The sequence below is a fragment of the Theropithecus gelada genome, chromosome 13, assembly GCF_003255815.1.
Source record: "Theropithecus gelada isolate Dixy chromosome 13, Tgel_1.0, whole genome shotgun sequence".
NCBI classification, from domain to species: Eukaryota; Metazoa; Chordata; class Mammalia; order Primates; family Cercopithecidae; genus Theropithecus; species Theropithecus gelada.
This window is the reverse complement of record NC_037681.1, coordinates 4415377-4437706: the sequence shown is the minus strand read 5'-3', so window position 1 is coordinate 4437706 and position 22330 is coordinate 4415377. Positions and strand designations below refer to the sequence as shown.

Genomic DNA, 22330 nt, shown 5'->3' with positions numbered 1-22330 from the left:
AACTAGGGGGAAGTGATATGCCACTGAGATTTTGATTTGCATTTCTTTGATTAGGAATATTGAGCATTTTTCATATACATATTGGTCATTTGTGTGTCTTTTTCTGTGAAATGTCTATTCAGGTATTTTGACTATTTTTCAAACAGGTTATTTATTTATTATTATTATTACAACTGAGTTGTTTAAGTTCGCTATGTATTTTTGATATTTACCCCTTGCCAGATGTATAGTTTGCAAATATTTTCTCCCATTCTGTAAATTATCTCTTCACTCTGTTGATTGTTTCCTTTTCTGTACAGAAGCTCTCTCGTTTGATATAATCACATTTGTTTATTTCTGATTTTGTTTTTTGCCTGTGATTTTGAGGTCTTATCCAAAAAATCCTTGCCCAGACAATGTTTCTTCTATGTTTTCTTCTAGTAGTTTCATAGTTTCAAGTCTTACGTTTAAGTATTTAATCCATTTTAAGTTAATTTTTGTATTTGGTGAGAGATAAGAGTCTAATTTCATTCTTCTGCATGTGGATATCCAATTTTTTCAACATCATTTATTTATTATTTTTTGATAATAATAATGACAATTACAGCATTTACTATAATGACTTTTAATACTCTAAGGTGCATGTGTGTGTGTGTGTCTTAATATTTTACAAATTGTCACAAAGGCACTATAACCCCATAGAAGATGCAGTATTTTTTAGTGTAAAGCAATTACTATAGTCTTGACAAAAACCATTTAAAATTCTGTTGCAAAGCAAATTAATTTTCTATTTCATGAATTAAAAATTACAAGAGACTTACAAAAAACTTTATTTGTTTTAAATCATGTTTCCCTTCTTTTTTGGGGACAAAACAATATCTACTTTGATTAGGTAAATCTTCCTTAGACTTTGATGTTATATTATAGCATATGTCATAATCTTGCCCACTACATCTAGAGATCCTTTCTTTAATTAAGTATGTAATAATGCCCATACCTTTATTAACTCTGTTTAGCAGCATTAGTTATGATGATGCTAAAGTTTTTCATATTTCATTTTTTCTCAGTGTCAATTCATCAAACCATTAAGACTTATGGTTAAGATATAATAAATATATAATAGAGGTATATATTTATTTAACACAAAGCTTGTTGTTAATATCATGTTCACAATGGTGGGAGCCATGACTGATTCATCAGTGTCCCCAGTGCCTTGGCAGTAGGTCTTCACCATTAAATCTCATGTCGTAGAGTTACTTGATCACTTGCTTTAAAAAGTGTCATTTGCTTAATAATTTGCTTAGAGTAGTGTTTGCTATTAGTGTATAAAAATGCTACTGCTTTTTGAGCAAAGACTTGGGACCAACCCAAATGCCCATAATGATAGACTAGATAAAGAAAATGTGGCACATATACACCATGGAATACTATGCAGCCATAAAAAGAATCAGTTCATGTCCTTTGCAGGGACATGGATGAAGCTGGAAACCATCATTCTCACAAACTAACACAGAACAGAGAAGCAAACAGCACATGTTCTCACTCATAAGTGGGAGCTGAACAACGAGAACACATGGAAATGGGGAGGGGAATATCACACACTGGGGCCTGTCAGGGGATGGGGGGTAAAGGGAGGGAGAGCACTAGGACAAATACCTAATGTAGGGCTTAAAACTAGATGATGGGTTGATAGGTGTGGCAAACCACCATGGCACATGTGTGTAACAAACTTGCACGTTCTGCACGTGTATCCCAGAACTTAAAGTTGAAAAAAAAATGCTACTGTTTTTTGAATGTTCATTTTGTAACCTTTAACTTTATTGAATTAGTTTATTAGATCTAACAGCTTTTTGTTCATGTTTAAGATTTTTTTTTTTTTTTTTTGAGACGGAGTCTCGCTCTGTCGCCCAGGCTGGAGTGCAGTGGCCAGATCTCAGCTCACTGCAAGCTCCGCCTCCCGGGTTTACGCCATTCTCCTGCCTCAGCCTCCCAAGTAACTGGGACTACAGGCGCCCGCCATCTCGCCCGGCTAGTTTTTTGTATTTTTTAGTAGAGACGGGGTCATGTTTAAGATTTTTAATATATAAGAGCGTGTCAAAAGCAAACATGGACAATTTAACTTTCTCCTTTCCGATTTGGATGCCCTTTATTTCTTTCTTTTGCCTGACTTGCTCTGGCTAAGACTTCCGGTACTATGTTGAATAGAAGTGGTGAAAGTGGGCATTCTTTTTTCTTCCAAATCTTAGAATGAAAGCTTCAAACTTTTCCCCATTCAGTATGATGTTAGCTCTGGGTTTGTTGTATGTGGCCTTTATTATGTTCAGATACATTCCTTCTATACCTAATCCATTGAGAGTTTTTATCATGAAGAGATGTTGAATTTTGTCAAATGTTTTTTTCTGCATTCTTTGAAATGATTATATGTTTTTCATTCATTTTGTTAACATGGTTTATTAGATTTATTGATTTGCGTGTATTGAACCATCCTTGCATACCTGGGATGATTGGCTATTGTGAATAACCTTTCTAATGTGCTGTTGAGTTTGTTTTGCTAGTAGTTTGTTGAGGAATTTTGCATCTATGTTCATTAGGGATATTGGTCTGTAGTTTTCTTTTTTGGTTGTGTTCATGTCTGGTTTTGGCATTGGGATGATGCTGGCCTTATGGAATGAGTTTGGAAGAATTCCATTCTCTTCAACTTTGTGAAACAGTTTGAAAAGGCTTGGTGTTAGTTCTTCACTAAATGTTTGATAGAATTAAGGAATGAAGCCATCAGGCCCTGAGGTTTTCTTTGATGGGAGACTTTTAAACTCCTGATTCAATCTCCTTTCCTATTCATCTGTTCAGGCTTCTTATTTCTTCATATTTCAATAGTGGTAGGTTTTACGTGTCCAAGTTCTATTTATCTATTTCTTCAAGGTTTTCCAATTTGTTGGCATATAATTGTTCATAATAGTCTCTATGATTCTTTGTGTTTCAGTGGTATCAGCTGTAACATCTCCCTTTTCATCTCTGATTTTATTTATTTGAATATTCTCTTTTTTTCCTTAGTCTAGCTTACAGTTTGTTTATTTTATTTATCTTTTTTAAAAATCAGCTCTTCATTTTGTTGATCTTTTTTTAGTCTCTATTTTGTTGATTTATGCTCTGATTTTCATTATTTTTTTCTTCTACTAATTTTAGGTTTAGTTTGTTCTTGTTTTTCTAATTCCTTGAGATGCAACATTATGTTGTTTATTTGAGATCTTTCTTTCTAAATGTAGGCATTTAGCACTATAAACATGCCTCTTAGGACTGTTAATGCTGTATTCCATAAGTTTTGGTATATTGTGTTCCCCTTTTCATTTTTCTCAAGACATTTTAAAATTTTCCTTTAAATTTCATCATCGACCCCTTCGTTGTTCAGTAACATGTTGTTTAATTTCCATGTATTTGCATATTTTACCAGGTTTCTCCTGTTAATTCTTTCTAGTTTTATACCATTGTGGTCAGAGAAGATGTGTGATATGATTTCAATCTTTTAAAATGTGTTAATACTTGTTTTGTGGCCTAACATATATCCTATTCTGAAGAATGTTCCATGTGCAATTGAAAAGAATGTGTATTCTGTAGCGGTTAAATGCAATCGTTTTTGTGAATTTCTGTTAGGTCTATTTTGTCTAGAGTGCCGTTTAAATCTGATATTTGTTAATTTTCTGACTGTATGATCTTTCCATTGCTGAAAGTGAGATGTTGAAATCCCTAACAATTATTGTATTGCAATCCATCCCTTTCTGTAGATCTATCAATATTTTCTTTGCTGAATTCACCCCTTTGTCATTATATAATGACCTCCTTTGTCTCATTTTTACTTAAATAAAAAATTAAGTTTTTAATTTAAAATCTATTTTATCCAATATAGCTATAGCTACTTCTGCTGTCTTTTGGTTTCCATTTACACAGAACATCTTTTCCATCCCTTCACTTTCATTGAACATGTATCCTTATAGATGAAGTGGGTCTCTTCTTGGCTGTGTAAGTTGGGCCTTGTTTTTTGTTTTTTGTTTTTTTAAATTCAGCTACTCTATGTCTTTTCATTGGATAATTTAGTTCATTTATATTCAAGGTAATTATTGATGGTAAGAACTTACTCCTGCCATTTTGTTACATGTTTTCTAGTTGTTTTGTGGATCCTTTATTCCTTCTTTCTCTCTTCCTGTCTTCCTTTGTGGCTAATTTTCTTTAGTCGTATGTTTTGATTCCTGATTTTTATTTTTGGTGTGTAGGTTTTTGCTTTGTGGTTACCATGAGGCTTACAAAGACTTTTTATGGTTGCAACAGATTATTTTAAACTGATGACAACTTAAATTTGATTGCAAAAATTTCTACTTTGTAATTTCACTCCTCTCTCAATATTTTGAATTTTTGATATCACAGCTTATATCTTTTTATATTGCATAGTCTTTAAGAATTTGTTGTAGTTATTATTTATAACAGTTTTGTTTTTTAACCTTTATACTAAAGATATAAGTGATTTACATACCACCATTATGTTAATAGAGTATTCAGAGTTTGACTATGTACCTACTTTTACCAATGAGTTATATTCTTTCAGATGTTTTCGTGTTACTCATTTGCATCTTTTTTTCATCTTGCAGAACTCCCTTTAGCATTTCTTGTAAGACAGGTTTGGTGGTGATGAATTCCCTTAGCTTTTGTATGTCTGAAAAATCTTTATCTCTCCATCATATTTGAAAGACAGCTTTGCTGACTAGAATATTCTTGGTTGGCAGGTTTTTTTTTTTCCTTCAGCATTTTAAATATATCATTCTATTTTCTCTTGGCCTATGAGGTTTCTGTTGAGAAGTTTGCTATTGGGCATATAGAGACTCTATTATATGTTATTTCCTTCTTTTCCCTTGCTACTTTCAGGAGAGTCTTTTTGTCTTTGACAGTTTGATGATTATATGTTCTGTGGTAGTCTTATTTGGGTTGAGTTTGATTAGAGATCTTTGATCTTCCTGTACTTGGATATTTATATCTTTCTCCAGGTTTGGGAAGTTTTCCATTGTTATTCTTTTCCTTTCTCTTTCTTTACTCCTCTTGAGTACCAGTAACCCATACATTTGCTCTTTTGATGTTACTCCCTAAATTTTATAAGCTTTCTTCATTTATTTGTATTCCTTTTTCTCCACTGACTGTATATTTTGAATTACCCTGTCTTTGAATTCACAGATTCTTTTTCTCTTCTTGTTTAGTTCTGCTGTGGATGGTCTCTATTGTAGTTTTAATTTAAAAAATTTTTTTCTCAGCTCCAGAATTTCTATTTGAGTTTTTGAAAGTTATTTCATTATCTCTGTTAAATTTCTCTGACAAAATTTTCGATTGTTTTTCAGGATGTTCTTGAAGTTTGTTGAGCTTCCTTAAAACAGATATCTTGAATTCTTTGTCAGGCAGTTCTTCCATCTCCATTTCTTTAGGGTTGGTCACTGGTACCTTATTTTGCCCGCTTGGTGAAGTGATCATTCCCTGATTTATCTTGATTCTTGTAGCCTTTTGTAGATGTCTGTGCATTGATGTAGGTACCTTATCTAGTCTTTGCAATCTGGCTTTGTTTGAGAACTTTCTTTAGCAGTAAGCCTGTCCAGAGATTCAGAGAAGTTTGACTGGGGAGGTCCATAAGCTTGTGACCATTTCAGCAATTGCAGCACTAGGAGCTGCTCTAAGTCCAGGACCATGATGGCCAGAATCCTTTGGCAGCAGAGGCTGAGGCAGCACTGGGTCACATCCAAAGCTTAAAGTCTCTGAGACCAGCACAGCATTACAGAGGGCATGCTCAAGACCATGGCAACTATGGCCTGCCCACTGCTGGCAGTGACTTGTGCCAAACTCAAGTCAATCTCACTGGTGCCACAGGTTCCTGTCTGGTGCTAGGTAGATCTATAGGCTCCATCTACAGGTATAAGCCTGGTGGTGGGAATCAAGTGGTTCACCCAGTGGTGGTTTTACTGTGGCAGGCCTGGTACTGAGTTCCAAGGTGAAGTCTTACTCTTAATTCCTTTTCCTTTTCCCAAGAGATAATGTCTCTCTCTGTACTGCACTGCCTGGGGTTAGGGAAGGGGTGATGTGGGTAATGTAAAACTGTCCTTTCTATTCTCTTCAATGCATCTCTTAATATGATGATGCTAAAATCAAGTACTGTGATCTCTCACCTGGTTTCCTTTGCTCTTGTGATTTTTTTTTTTTTTTTTTTTTTTTTTTGTGCATGGATAGTTGATCAAATTGATGTTTCTGTGTGGGATGATTAATGCAAAGTCCTACTTTACCTCCTTGCTCTGCCACTCTCCTCTAAAGTTTTCTTCCTCAATTGAATATAATGTTGGCATTGTAGTTTTATAAAAATCAACATTAAAATGAGCATTAAAGTTAATTAATTCTGGAATATCCAATAGACGAATTAGTTGTTGGATATTCACTCGTATACTCATACTATGCTAATAAATGGTGGCAGGTTGTAACATCTGCCAATTTATATTATTAATTGGAAGCTGATGACACATTAGCTTGCAACATGATTACGGTTGTAAGTATTACAGCATCTCCATCCTGCTACAGGATGTGTGATGATTTGGTATTCCCACCTCTTTTCTCTACTGTGAAAAACTTTGTTTGTTCAGCCACTGATACCTTGGACTTTCACTTGGCACAAATGTGAGCTCAAACAAAAGCTCAAATATGAGTCCTGACATCATGTGGCTGGACTCAAGGGTAAGGTGTTCATTCTAGTGATACAGAAGAGGCTATGATGACAGAGTATAATCAAAATGAAAACACTAATTTATAGTAATCTCATAGAAAGCATGTGGAACCCAGAAAACACAGATTTCTCTGGGATCCCTGCCTTGCCCATCACATATGAGAAATAGTATATTATGCCATAGTTTATGAAATCGTGGAGGATCCCTGTAAGGAGTAATATCCTCATTTTCAGGTGAATAGTCTGGTCCACACCTAGTTTTTACACATTTGCTATAGCAAATACTTATGCATTTGGGAAGCACAAGCTCTAGGCTAATACTCATTGAATAATTTGGTTTTTTTGGACCGTTAGCAATTGGTGTTATAGAAGGTCTGATGCACTTGGAGAAGGGGGATTCCAGCAGGGGGTGAATTGATAGTCTTGTAACCATGCCACCAAAGAGTCAGTACTGCTGAAGGGTAATGGCTGTTTCCTGAATCTGGACAGAAAGACATTGTCTCATAATTCACGAAAAACTGGGCATGGGGACTGAAGATGCTGCCCACAGTGTGCTGAAAACAATGGTCATAATTATTAATACATGTCAATAAAATACTGTTTTGTTTCTTACACTGTTGCTGTGAGAAATCAGCAACAATCACCTTGAGCAAGATGGCAGAGCAAAGTCTGAAACATGTCATCATTAGGGCTGTCCCTATCTAGCAGGGCGTCAGCAAATGACCTACCCAGGGTGGAGTCACCCAAGGTGGATCACCTGTGGCCACCCAAATGTCATTACATAGTGACACAAGTACAGAAGTTTTTAGCACACCTGTATTTCCCAAACTTGAAACTACATTAGAATCACTTGGATATTCACTGAAAAACTAGGGCGCTTGTGCTCACTCCATGCCTAGTAGATTAAAACCCCTACCTCTAGAAATTGCAACTTACTAAGTTTATGGTGGGACCTAAAGAATATTTTACTGAAGACCATAGGGAGTGCTAATTATTAAGTAAACATGGGAAATACTCTTCCGGACCATCCAGTGGAATTTTGTGTGTAAAAAGACACAAATTAATCATGGTTGGAATGATCTATGTGCTTCTATAGAAATAAAGAGATATGTAAAAATACATACCTCCTGCTGTTTTTTGACATTTACTTTTGTAAATTTCTCTCTTGAGTGATTTAAAAGCAAATTGAAGGAAAATGACTTGTATAAAAAGTTCACATCCTCAAATAAAATTTTATAATATCCCCAAATTGGAAAGAACCTAAATTTCCATCAAGCAGTGAATAGATAAACAAGTTGTGGTGTATTCAGTGCTACTCAGCAATAAAAAGAAATTAAGGATGTGGGTGGTGGCACAGTGATGGCAGCAGGCGGCAGCAATCCGCAGGCTGGCAATGTAGAGGAGGACACTTAACAGCTCATGTTTCCTGAAGAGTTTGAAACAGCGAAGACACTTCTAAATTCAGAAATTCATGTGCTTCTGGAACATCGAAAGCAATAGAACGAGAGTGCAGAGGATGAACAGGAACTCTCAGAAGTCTTTGTGTAAACAAAGAAACTACACAGGCTGTTTCAGTGGTTTTGAAAACAGAGAGACCATTGCCAGTATTTGTAGCTTGTTACTCCAGAAAAAGCTTCATAAATTTAAGTTGGTCTGTTTGGCTAACCTTTGCCCAGAGACTGCTGAGGAGTCCAAGGCTCTAATCTCAAGCTTGGAGAGGTGGTTTGAAGATGAGGAGCTGTAGCAGATTCTTGAGGGTAGCCAGACAAAGCGCAGCTTTCAGTATTAATCTCTAAACATTACTGCTGCTTGGAGAAACTATGTCCCCACAGGGTCTGTGGCTGACTTGCACAGAAATTCTATTGGAGAAGGCAGTTGGGAATTCCTTTGGAGAAAACAGCCCAGCTTGGTGGTGGGTTAGGTTGCTGTTTCAAGTCACTCTTAGGTCCAGGTGACATGTAATCTTGGAGCAGCCTTGAGCAGTGGCTGCCAGTGGCTTCCTGAGTGTGCCTCTGGGAAGTATGAGGTGGCCGAGGTTGCGGGGTGGGGGGTCGTATAAGCCATACTGTTGACTCCCTCATTCACGGTTTTTGGCCCCTATGCCATCTTGTATTCTTAATACTTCATGTTTTAACTTCAGTGTGTTTATACTTTTTGAAACTAAACCAGAACAACATAGTAGACTTTATAGAGAAAGACCAGTTTTATTAGATGCCAAAGGAAGAATTAAACCGCTATTATTGTTCGAGTTTTTTTTTTTTTTTTTTTTTGAGACAGGGTCTTAACTCTGTTGCCCAGGCTGGAGGAGTGCAATGGTGCAATCATGGCTCACTGCAACTTTCTGGGCTCAAGAAATCCTCCTGCCTCAGTCTCCCAGATAGCTGGGGACACAGGTGTGCAACACAAATCTCGGCTATTTTTTTTTTCTTTCTTTTTTTTTTTTTAATAGAGGGCAGGTCTCACTATGTTGCCCAGACTGGTCTTAAACTCCTGGCCTCAAGTGATCCTCCTGCTTTATCCTCCCAAACTACTGAGATTACAGGTGTGAGCCACTGCACCTGACCTAGTGGAGTATGTAAAAGTCCTGGGTCTCTGTGCATGCCTGAGCAGCTGCTGAGCAGAGACTTCAAGCAGCTCTGTGTCAGACCCCAGGTCCCGGTAATGTGTGCTCACTCCACCTCCTGATCTGAGGGTTGCAAAGATTCATGGGAGAAGTGTGGTTTCCTGCTTCCCTTGGCAGGGGGATGGGGATTCCCTTGTCTCTGTGTCGCTAACAGGTGGACCGTCACCCCGCCCTGCTTTCCTTTGTTCTCTGTGGGTTGAGTTGTTTCCCTGATCAGTTCCAATATGAGTACTTGGATATTTCAGTTGAAGATGCTGTATTTACTCACCCCTTTTTGTTATTTTCCATAAGTGCCACACACTGTAGCTGCTTCCAATTGGTCATCTTGGCTCCCCCCAGCAGTTCTTAATTCTAGAGAAAACATTAAGTTATTCAGGAGACAAAATGTAATCGTAATTTACTATGTGGCCTAATTGTCAGTAATGTTTATATTGCAATAGTGTATACGCTATACAAAATCATGATATAAACATTTTGGAAGAATGCATGGATGAAAGAGAGTGTGTGTGTGTGTGTGTGTGTGTGTGTGTAGTAGTGAGTTAGATGAGCTGTGTATGATAATTAAAACCATTTTCCATGGAAGGATGTTAACACATAATGGCTCAAACCGAAAAATAAAAAAGTAGCAACACGCCCATAGTACTTTGAAAAATGGAGGCAAGTATCAAAAACAATTAAAAGAGTAAAAACTGGTTTTCTCTAAGTAGCAGGAAATAATGACTATTCTGTTTTTTAACAAGACTTTGAAGCCTGAGAAAACAGACTACGTTTATGTGAAGCATTTGTTTCTGGAGATGAAAATAGCAGAGCCAAGAGGATTGATGAAAAAATTCATTGTTGTACTATATGGAAAACTCAGGCTGTGTTCATGGTCTTTGAGTGAACTATTTTCAAGTAAGTTGTCTACCCCTTGATATTTGAATTTAAGATAGTTTCCTTTTGTTGTTAATACTCTTTCTGTTTTAAGCAAATTGTGATTGTCAATTTTACCAATGGGTTGGAGGCCATAGCCTGAGAAAGCAACCGTCCTTTTCTGCACTGGAAGGATGCACCATCATTCTGCCTGTGGGACCCTGCTCTGATGTTGCCTTGGATTGGAATCCAAGTCTATGCAGAGGGACTACATGTTTTCATTCTTTGTGGGTCCATGTCTTTAAATTTTAATGTAGTATACTTACACTTAAAATGGTCATAAAGGATTTTATTTTAGTTTTTCTTTCTGTAAGATTTAGATAAAAGACTTTCTGGCTTTCTTATATAAATGACTTTATTTTTTCATCTTTATTGCTGATGTCTGATTTATTTCTGTCTTTTAAATATTTATTATTTTATTTTGTTTTTTTAGATTTACATATGGCTTTTTAAAAAGGTTCTATAGAAATTTAATGAAGTAATGAGATTATGTAAACACTCAGTAAAGAATAGCAATAAACTCAAATAAATATGGAGGTAAATATCAAAAACAGTTAAAAGACAATAAACAATAATACTTATTGTTGTATTGTCCTGATCATCTCCAGGAAATCCAGGAAATTACTTTAGAACCCATTTTCTTTCTATGGTATAAGATAAATATTGAGTAGGTAAGAAGGAATATTTGTAACAAATATATCCAAGGCCTGAATAAAAGGGACCTATATAAACTCATCACCCAGCTGAACAAACAAAACTAGAAATTTTAGAAGAACTGTATGCCCATCCTCTATTCTATCCTCTTCTCTTCCTTCCCACAGATGTAATTGTCATCCTAAATTTGATGGCAACTATTCTCGTAAATTTCGTTATAGTGTTACCATCTATGTATACGTTCCTAAAATAGATATTCTTTAGTTGTATATGCTTTAAACTTTATATAAATGAAATAATACTGTATGTATTCTTTTACATCTTGCTTATTCACATTCTTGGGATTCATGGTGATATGTCATGTCAGTTTGGGTGCTTTCATGAGAAGATGTTAAGAGATTCAATGGAGGACATGCCTGAAAGGCAAAAAAGGGATCAGGAGTAGGCAGGGAGAGCATTCAGACTGTGAGGCAGGGCTGACACCAATGACAGAAAAGAGAAAAGGAATGGCCAGGTGTGGTGGCTCACACCTGCAATCTCAGAACTTTGGGAGGCCAAGGCAGGCAGATCACTTGAGGTCAGGAGTTCGAGACCAGCCTGGCCAACACAGTGAAACCCCGCCTCTACTAAAAATACAAAAATTAGCCAGCCATGGTGGCACGTGCCTATAGTTCCAACTACGTGGGAGTCTGAGGAAGGAGAATCACTTGAACCCAGGAAGCGGAGGCTGCAGTGAGCTGAGATCATGCTACTGCACTCCAGCCTGGGCAACAGAGCATCTCGAGACTCTGTCAGAGAGAGAGAGAGAGAGAAAGAGAGAGAGAAGGAAGGAGGAGTGGGTAGGAAGAGCATCAGACCGCAGTGTACCTGTGAAGCTCTGAGAAAGTCTCAACCTGGCACATGGGGGAGCCCTAGAGCAAAAGCTTGTCTGTAAAGGCATTCCACATCAGTAGGAAAGGCTGCCATCACTGGCTGGGAGCAGTCCAAGAAAAGAATGTTCTTGGTAGGAGCACTGCCATGAACCCAAAATTTTGGCAGCTGAGGTTGTCTTCCAACTGTTCTCCTTGTTACAGGTTCTCTTAAAGGGAAGTCTGAGAGTCACACCTCCATGCTCACAATCCACTCTTATGCCGCATGGACCCCATCCTCTATATATGTTTGGGAGCAGATCCTCCATGCTTCCCATGGGTGTCTACCTGAAGGGAAACTTAGCAGAGGAATGTTAGTGAAAGGACTACAGCACCCATTTCTATAGTGGGGCCAACAGTTTGTTCTTATCATCTTTTGTCTCCACTGTCTATTCTAAATTTCCTTTACCCTCAACTAGTAGCTTGGCAGGTCTTAGTGGCTTTCCTGGGGATGTGATCAAACCCCTCACTCTGGCAGTCATATACTTTTTGAGCTGGGGTTACTGCATGTCTATTCACAGTTAGTTAGTCAAGGGAATACCAAGAGGTGTCCAAATGGATCACCTGGGTTCCACAAATATTACCCACATATACCTCCCTGTTTTCATATATAAAAGCAGCTATACCTCCTCTTACATATACTGCATCCTGATGGATGGCAGCCCATCCTTCCACAGTATTACCACTTACATGGTGTTCCAGGTATACCTCCAGGAGGCCATTCAATGCTCCATCATGTTTGCTGCTTTTGGGTTGACCAGTGAGTCCAGGGAAGTAGTGGAGCAGGCTTATACTGACTTTGAGGGGTCAATTACTACATTTTCAGGATTTTTTGAGTTGGTTGGCAGCTTGAAATTGCCCATTATAGAAGTATTTACATCAAGGAAATTGACAAATACTACAAATCAGGGCTTTTATTTTTTTTCTGGAGAGGCAGTTATTAAAAATGTACTAGTATACCATTAAGTTCACTTAATGATCATGGACCTGTTTCGGCTCTTCCTTCACTATAGGGTTTGTGTTTTGGTTAGATGCTATGTTGTTTTGGAGTCCCTGGTTGGATGTTGTATTGTATGGGATTCCACAGGGCCCTGGATAGTGGTTACAGCTGAGGTTCTGAGTGTAGGAGAGCAAACCCACACCGAGACTATGTATTCATCCCTGTAAGGACAAACTGCTTTCCTTCCAAGAGGGGAGGGGCCTGATATAGTTTCTGTCTCAGAACGTTCTTGATTTGCCCTTAATCTGAAAAACTTAAGAAATTTTGCAGCATATGAAATTCCATTGGAAGAGTTTCCTTTCTGCATTTTGAGATATCACTCTATTGTCTTTTGGCTTTCATTGTTGTAATTGAGAAGTCAGTTGTCAGTCTTTTGCTCCCTTGAAGGTAGTGAGTTTTTGTTATCGGCTACTTTTACATTTAATTTTTGCCTTTGGTTTTATAAAATTTCAATCTAATGTGTTTGGAAGTGAATCTTTAAAAAACTTATGTTATTTCAGATTTATTGTGGTTTTTGAAACTGTGAATTGGTGTCTTTATTAGTTTGAGAATATTCCCAGCCATTCTCTCTTTAAATAATTACTCTGCCTTATTTTATCTTTCCTCCTAGGACTCCAATCAATATCTTACATCTTCTCACCTTATTCTCCACATTTTCCCACCTTCCTCTGTATTTTTCTGCTTTCCTGTGTCTGTGCTGCAATCTTGATTTCTTCTCATTTGTCTTCAAATTTGCTAATTCTCTTTTCTGTTGTGTGATGCTTACTGCTAAATATAGCTATTGGCTTATTTAATTTAATTTACTTATTATATAGTCATAGAGGTTCTGCTTGACTCCTTCAAATCTGTCACCTTCCATAGTTTTCTGTTCTAGAAAAATATTTTCATGTTTGTCATTTGTTTCTTAAACATGGTTAGGATGGTTGCTTTAAGCTGTGTGTAAAAAAATTACAAAATCTGAAGTTTGTGTAGGTATGTTTCTGCTATCTTGTTTTGTTTACTTTGTTTCTTTTTTCTTGTTGTTCTTGTGACCTTGTTTACTCATATGCCTGGTAATCTTTAACTATGTGTGACTTGTGCCTTTGAAAATGTATGTAAGTGACTCTTCCCTCCTCTAGAGAGACTTTCTTTTTGCTTCTTGTGGAAAGAGTTTCACCTACGTGAAATCAAATACAGTTTGAGTGTTTTTAGCTCAATGAAGCTATGAGTATTCAGTGTGAAAATCTTTGTGAGAGTCTGTTCCTGGCCACGACCCTCCAGAAATGGCTTCTTTTCTTTTTCTTTCCCTCTTCTCCTTTGTTCAATGCCAAGACAGTCCTCTCCATGGTTCTCAGAGGTTGGAGAAAGGCAATCTAGATTTCATGAGCTTGTCACCTCCCCAGCCCCAACCCTATGCACTGACTTCCTTATTTTTGTGCTGGTGTGACTACAGTACTGAGCATAAGGTGTACTATATCAGCAGAGAGCATATTGTGCTTTTATTGTTCCTTTATTTTAGATCCTGATTCTGTAGGTCTCCGTAGGACGTGAGATTTTGAATTTTTGGCAAGCTTCAAAATAATGCCAGTGTATCATCCATAAAGTATACCTTGAGTATTAAAGATGTACACAACAAGGACAATTTTATCTAACGATTAGGCAATACATGAGTAATAGTAGCCAAAATAAAAGGTAGAAATTGTGCTATAAGATTTGGGAAAGATTTGCAGGGTAGAGGTGACTATATTAAACCTTGAAGTGAGTAATGAAGGATAGATAGGAATGGACAAAGGAATGAAATCCCAAGACAGGTCTAGTTCTGGATAGCTGAAGAGAGAGATAAGGCTGCAACTCTAAGCTTTACTCCTGTGGAGTTCTTTTCTTGCAGAGCGAGAAGTTTCCTTCATCGTATTTGGCTCAGTGTCTTTTCTCAGGAGCATTCACCCTTTTGGCTATAAAGGATGTTTCCTCCATGCTAGAGAGAAATAAGTACAGGTCCTGAACAATCTGGTATCTCCACAGCACTCACCACCTCCATTGATGGCACTGTGGCCTAAGTACCCAGGCCATATAGAGCTCCAAGTATCTATGGGATGAAATAAGAATTTTAAAGGACCTACATCTTAGCTGTTGTCACAAATGAGTTTGCATTCATATGTGCAGCATCCAAACCAATATATTTTGGCTGTTTACATCTTCATATCTATGGAAGGACCTTGGGCTTCTTCCCCCAAAATATTCATGTGGGTTCAGTTCTGTGTAGAGAGAGTGGGGCTGATGTCATAGGCTCCGAACTTTCTTCTTTGAGTATGGAAATCATCTTATGCTAATGGAGACCTGAGGGAGCTCCTCTTTATAAACTCAGCTTGATTCCAAATTCTAATTTTGACTCAGGGATTTCTGGTACACCTTTAAATTTGGGCTATACATGATTTCACACTCTTGAGGGGATGGCTGTGGGGCTACCTGGGACGAAATTTTAATGGCCTTTTATATCATACCATGTAGTAAGAATATCTGGGAAGGAGATAGGGTGTAAACAGGAGGAAATTCTCCTGCTGGCCAGGTAAGTCATTGATGAAGTGGCATAAAAGCCAAGATCCGAGATGATCTATTGGTAGTCACAGCAAAAAACGCTGACTGAGCTAAACAGGTCAATCTGGAGCTTGGTGACAGACAAAGGGGACTCATTAGGTCAGTTGCTCCAGGAAGCTGTCACTTATGGGGACTTTTCATGCTCTTCTTTAACCCACATGACAGCCCAGCAAGGTGTAATGCATTTCACATGAGTCATCTGAGGATCAGGGATGTGATAGAATTTCTCCAAGGACACAGTTCCAAAAGTTGTGAAATCTGATTTTGAATGCACATCTTTTGAATACAAGTATTTTGCTTTTGAACACCGAACTACTGGGTTAGTTTGGGTTCTCCCCAAGGCAGACCCTGGATGTGGGGAACTCATTTAGGGGGTTATTCCAGGAAATCCAATAGAGAAAATGCTAGTGACCTTGTTACTATTATGGGGCAACTCTGAGAAACCTCAGTGTTATCGTATCAGAGGATGGGGAGGCTGAACGTTTGTCTACCAGTTTCTTTCCCCACTTACTGAAGTTGCCCCTGAGATGGAAGCTCTAGAGGTGTGAAGCTGACAGATGCTAGGATCTCCAACAGCAGTTGTGAACTCAGGTTGTTGAAGGTGTGGAGCAGAGCATCAACAGTATTACTTCAGCTTCCTTTTGTTGAAGACCTAATGTCAGGTACTGTGAGCTCAGAGCACTGGGGCATCTGGCAGCCAGGCTTCCTTCCCTGCTGTATTAGTCAGGAGCCTCCAGAGAGACAGAATCAGTAGGATGTGTGTTTAGGCACACACACACAGACACACAGACACACACACACACAGAGTTGGTGCTTTGTATCTGCAGGTTCAACCAACCAGCACTGAGAGATGTTGAACCTGTGGATAAAGAGGGCTGACTTTTTGTATAAGTGGGTTCTGCATGGTCAACTGACAAACCTGTGTAGAGACAGGATTTCACCATGTTGGCCAGGATGGTCTCGAACTCCTGGCCTCAGGTAATCTGCCTGCCTCGGCCTCCCAAAGTTCTGGGATTAAAGGTGTGAGCCACCACCGTGCTTCAACTTTAATTTTTTAGTTATAATTGTGTAGACTGAACCAATTGAGATGTCTATGATATGGGCTATTGTTTCTGCTGTTAATGTTCAGTCCTCTTCAATTAGGGCACAAAAAGACTAGTTTTTTCCTTGCAAAGCGATGTGGATGGTCTGCTGCTGCAGGTGCTAGTTTCAATACTGTCTCACTTCTTCTTAAAATGAGTTATCCATTGTAAACTGCTGATTTCTTTGGGGCATTGTCCCCATAAACTTTTCATAAGCCATCAATGATTTCACCATTCGTCCACCCAAATTTCACCATAAATTTGATTTTTGTTCTTGCTTCAGTTTTAGAAGAACTCATGTTGCTCTGAGAGGGGCTCTTTTCAAACTGATGTCTTACCTTTCTTAGTGCCTCAAACTAGATCCTGTTCAAACATCTTATAACAAGTTAGTACGAGTTTATTTTGGTGCAAAATAATTCAAAATCCACACATAATTTTTTCATAATATACATTTTCCATGAACTTTTTGACGACCCCTTGTATGAAAGGGGATTTATTAGGAGAATAAGCTCATGCAATTTTGGAGGCTGAGGAATTCCATGACAGACCATCTGCAAGCTGGAGACCCTGGGATGCAGGTAACACGCTCAGTTCAAGTCCTAAAGCCTCAGAACTAGGAAGCCAATGTTGTAATTCTCACTTTGGGATAGAAAGTCTGAGAACCCAGGAAGATGCTGATATTAAGTCCTGGAGTCCAAAGTCTGGAGTTACAATGTCCAAGGGCAGGAGAGAATGTCCCAGCTCTAGGAGAGACAGAAAATCACCTTTTCTCTGTCTTTTTCACACCATCCAGGCCCCTGGCCAGTTGGATGGATCCCACTTACATTGAGGGTAGATGTTCCCCACTAGTACACTGACTTACACACCAATCTTCTTTGGAAACACCCTCATAGACACACCCCAAACTAACACATTACCAGTTCTTTAAGTATTCCTTAAACCAGTCAAATTGGCACTTAAAATTAACCATCACGCTACCTATACTAGGGATAGTGATCAGGAGTCCATTGAGGTGACTAGGGTGCTCAGGAGCTGGCTTTGCTACAGTAAGACCTCCTTGGTGGAGAAGCAGCATGCACAGTGGCTCTGAGAAGCTGGAGGAGGGTCACTGGAGTCAATGTGCTTCTGGTCTGAAATTGACCAAGAATATAGTGTCTGTGGACCAGGACTGGTTAGAAGCTACAGAGGTTTTAAGAGACCCATCCCTCCTCAGTCTACCGTGCACTTACTGGGGGCTCCCACTCTTAGGAATAATTCCATTGTTTCATTTTGTGGCATCAGAGATGAGTCATTGGCCCTGAATAAGTCCCATAATGTTTCTCAACTCAGTATCTGTGACTATATTTCCTGCTCTTCAAAGCTTAGCATGTCCTCATTTTTCAGGGTGCTTGGATAAGTCTTAACCACTCTGTTCACATAAAGAGTCACTAAATCCTCTGGCATCAGGAACTAGAAAATATCCTGAGTGTTGGGCAGTCCCAGCCCTAGTGAGGCAGAACTTCCTTCCTTGCCCATGTGGATAAAAGGCCTGGGCCCTGTTACAGCCTGTCAGAAAACCCAAATGCAGCAGAAGCCATAGTTCATAATGGTAGGGATACAGGGTCCTTCATAACATTATCAGTGTGGCCTATGTTGGAAAGTCTGGTGACCTCTGATTTTGTCTTGCTTCTGGGTCTTTGACTTTGGCACTCTTTGTCATATTAGAGTTCCTGGGCCTAGGGCTGAGCAGGATTCATAGGTGCAGCTGCTTTTGCTGGAGGTAGACTGCATCCAAGAAAGGAAGTGTGCTGGGTGAGTTCTGGGAGTAGAGATTCTGACTGGGGTCACCGGCTGGGCTGGCCACCAGTCTTCCTTCTGACCCAGGGTTAAACTGTGGCTTGGGACTGACTCAGGTCCTCTCCTGGGGTCGGTCTGCACATAAAAGGACTCCTATCCTTGGCAGTTCTGAAACACCACCACCACAATGCTAAAAGGTAAAGATCCTCATGCAAGGGCGAAAAATTGACAAGGGGGTGATATTCTGTGCTCTCATTCTTACTAATTTCCATTTTGACTTTCTCAACAGTGTCAAAAAGTGAAATGCCTCAGCCGGTGAGCATTCAGGATATCAATCATCGGGTGTGGGTTCTTCAGGACCAGATCCTCATAGCAGTCCCGAGGAAGGACCGTGTGTCTCCAGGTGAGTAGCCACAGTCTGCCAAAGGCAGCTCCTTTGGCCAGTGCTGTTTTGTGTGTGGTGCTCAGACTTTATTCCACAGTGGGCTTGTTAACTGGGCATATCTACAGAGAGGAGCATCTCACAGACAATAATGAACAGAGGGTGAGAATAAGGTTGTTCCGGGACTATGGTCATGAAGTCAGAGGAGAGAGAGAAGGCTTAAGGGAGACTGAAGGGTCAGCCTATGATAAACAGTGGAAGACATATTCTGAGATACTTCAAGGAGTAAGAGTAGGACAAAAGAGAGTAATCTATGGGAAGACCAGTTTTTGAATCCATGAAAGACTGACTTTTCTAATGGAAAGTGTTCCGCAGACATAGGATGGGTGTGTGGGTTAGGTGGTGGGTGGCGAGGTGACCACTCTGTGAGTGCGTTGTGAGTGTCAGTTAGCAGATTCCCTTAAAACTGTAGCTCAGAGATAGCACCCTGGAAATGGCACCTGAACACCACTTTTCACATCGCGTTCCCAGTCACTATTTCCTTAATCTCATGCCGACATGTGGAGACCCTTGAGAAAGACAGAGGGAACCCCATCTACCTGGGACTGAATGGGCTCAATCTCTGCTTGATGTGTGCTAAGGCCGGGGACCAGCCCACACTGCAGCTGAAGGTGAGTGTGGAAGACAGGTCCTGCCATTTATTTGATGGAAACTTAGATTTTAGGATCTTTTAAAAGACAATGTACTTATTATGCTCATGCATTTTTATTTTTGGTTTCCTTGGGGTTGTATATGTTATGAAAGACTAAGAAAAGTTGCAGGGATGTTTTGAAACAAACCTACTGAAATGACTTATTATTTTAATTTGCAAAAATACTATTAATTTGGCAAGGACGATGTCTAACTTCAATAGAACACACACACACACAGAGTAAAATCAGCAAGGACATTTTAGCAGTTAATTATCACAAAGTAGATGAACTTATTAAAACATCTTTTTGGCAAAAAATACATTGCAACTTTAAGTGAGCAAACATAATTCTCTGTAACAAACACTTTAATAATTACAATTTTCTATTATTAAAAAAAGATAGTTATAGCAGGCCTCTGTGTACCACAGGAACTCTCTTGACCCTTTTCACTAAACAAGCATAGGCAGACACTCAATTTGATGACAAGATATAAAACAGTGTTTTTCAGCCAAGGGTGATTTTGCTCCATGGACATTTGTCAATGTCTGGAGATGTTTTGGTTGTGACAACCTGGGATGGGAGTGTGATACTTGCATTTATTGGGTAGATGACAGGGATGCTGCTAAACATCCTATATTATACAGGACAGACCCTGACAACAAAGAATCATCTTGCCTAAAATGTCAATAGTGCTGAGGGTTCAGAACCCTGACAGAAAATAACTATGTTTTAATTTGAAATTTACAGTAATTGTTACATAAATATTCTTTAAGTTTCTGTTTCTGAACAACAAATATAATGGCTCAATCAATGCTTTGCATTCTGAAAAACTTTCATGTCAACACATTTTTCAGAGCCTCACATTAAGAGCCACTGAAATTTGTAGCCTGAGTTTCAACCATAATCTTAACATACAGAAAATAATTTAAGATGTGTGATTTTTAATCCCATAATATGAAACAGAGGCCTCCAAGCTGCTTCAATGAGTAGGGAATGCTATCCTTGGGCATGGAATATCAGTGTATAAAGAATGTGAAACATTCAAACGGTATGTTTCTTGCTCGTGTCTCCTTCACACCCTTCAGGAAAAGGATATAATGGATTTGTACAACCAACCTGAGCCTGTGAAGTCCTTTCTCTTCTACCATAGCCAGAGTGGCAGGAACTCCACCTTCGAGTCTGTGGCCTTCCCTGGCTGGTTCATTGCTGTCAGCTCTGAAGGAGGCTGTCCTCTCATCCTTACCCAAGAACTGGGGAAAGCCAACACTACTGACTTTGGGTTAACTATGCTGTTTTAAGGTCAGTTGGGTTTGGAGGTTGGTCTCCATGCAGAGAAAATCTTAGTATAATCTTAGCCTGGAATGAGCACAGAGAATTTGTTACTGGACTTGCCACCTAAGAATATCTTGCTGCCTCCCAATATATTCATGCAGTGACCTAAGTGCTGGACTTGGTCCCCCTCCCTGGGGCCATGTGGAAAATAGTCCAGGGAAATTGAGGGCCTTACCATGAGTAGGTGGCTGAAATGTGGCACCATTACAAAAATAATAAAGAAAGCTCTACTTAACATACTTGCTAATAATGCTCCAAGTAAAAATGAGGGTGGTGACTCTTGAATTTTAAGTCCAGGTCTCTGGATTTTCAGATACATTCCTCTGTGATGGAGTATCAAGACCTTTTGGATTTTGACAAGGAGAAGCAGATATAAATGTTCCATCAGAAAGAAGAGACCGAAAAGAAAGCTGCGCCGCTCCTGGTCTTGGCTTACGTCTCAGTGAAGTTACATATGCTGGTGCTGGCTTGGGTGAAGAACTGCTGTGGTTTATGAAGCTTTCATCTAAAGTGTTATCACTGGACTTCAAAAGCATTAAATTTGTGAAATAAAAATTTTGTCATCTCAGTGGCTCTTTTATGAATCAAATGGCTTTAATGGAATATTGTGGTTGTAATATTGACTCCTTGCATTTCTAAGGAGTTTTATAGTTTGTAAAGCAGGCTTACATGAAGGTTCTTGTTTCTAAGAAGAACCAGTAGGACTGTTGGGGAAGGTGGTATCTTCCTAAACTTGGGTTTCTCCAGGCCTCACTACTGGGGTGGGTGGGACAAATAGTGCTTCACTAATAGAAATTTCACTCCATATTTCAGTGCACAATGCAGGTGCACAGCGCAGGTGCACAGCTAGCTGAAAAACCCTCCCTGCCTCTTCCGGCAAGGATTTCTGAGAGTTTTTCCTGTGAACTCACAAACCATAAACTGACATGGCTCCCACTCATCTAGAGAACATTGATTTTGAAGACTTGTTTTTAATCCTTTCTTATTTTGAAATAAGTATTCTTCTTACAGAATATTAGTTGAAATTTTATTTCTTGCCAATTATGATTCCAAAAATAGTTCATCTGTGTAGTCCTGTTGTAATGTTTACTTTCCACTATATTTTTACTTGTCCCTAAGTGTTGTAGGAAGATGTGGAAATACTGTTTTGCTGAGCACACTGATGACTTCCAGGGCCGTGCAGGCATTGCCCCAACCTCCTCATCCTATCCTGATGTCTTCTTCCATTCAGCATTTGAGTGACCACATTGATGTTAGAGATTACATTTTTTCCTGGTGACAGCATAGCGCTCCCTGAGCTTTTCATTTCTCATGGTTCCTACAAAAAAGTAGAACTGTTTCTCCTCTGCCTTTCCCTGTCTTGGTAATTTCTCTAGACTTATGGGATGATCAAAACACTTAGGAGAGTGAAAGGGGTCTATTAATGCACTGGGTTAGCAGACATAAACCGGGATGTATGGAGCAGCTGTCAGACCAACTGGGGTATTTGGTCACCTAAACTCAGGGCTGGGGAGGAATCTGGCCATCTTTGATGTTGCCTGGATATTTTCTGGAAGAAGCAATTCAACTACTTTAGAAATTTATGTCTACTCGTTTTTATTCTCCTTTATTTTCTTATAAATACATAAAACATTGCATTTTCTCTTAGTGTGCCTTGAGATACATCCTATAATTATTTGT

At 39.1% G+C, this 22330-nt stretch overlaps 1 protein-coding gene and 1 pseudogene across 1 annotated transcript; both read left to right on the top strand.

Moving 5' to 3' along the window:
• Nucleotides 1-8074: 8074 nt before the first annotated feature.
• LOC112605390 lies at nucleotides 8075-8504 on the top strand (annotated as a pseudogene).
• Nucleotides 8505-18020: 9516 nt separating this feature from the next.
• Nucleotides 18021-20616, top strand: IL36A (interleukin 36 alpha). The gene is made up of 4 exons (XM_025354886.1): nucleotides 18021-18441; nucleotides 18534-18647; nucleotides 19158-19297; nucleotides 20404-20616. Exons 1-4 carry the CDS (start codon nucleotides 18432-18434, stop codon nucleotides 20614-20616), a joined length of 477 nt encoding a protein of 158 aa, XP_025210671.1. The 5' UTR covers nucleotides 18021-18431.
• Nucleotides 20617-22330: the final 1714 nt, after the last annotated feature.

Bases quoted from the DNA above. Each gene is read 5' to 3' on its own strand.
- IL36A (XM_025354886.1), top strand. The intron at 18,648-19,157 runs GTGAGTAGCCAC...TCGCGTTCCCAG, and splicing joins GAAGGACCGTGTGTCTCCAG to TCACTATTTCCTTAATCTCA. The intron at 19,298-20,403 runs GTGAGTGTGGAA...CACACCCTTCAG, and splicing joins AGCCCACACTGCAGCTGAAG to GAAAAGGATATAATGGATTT.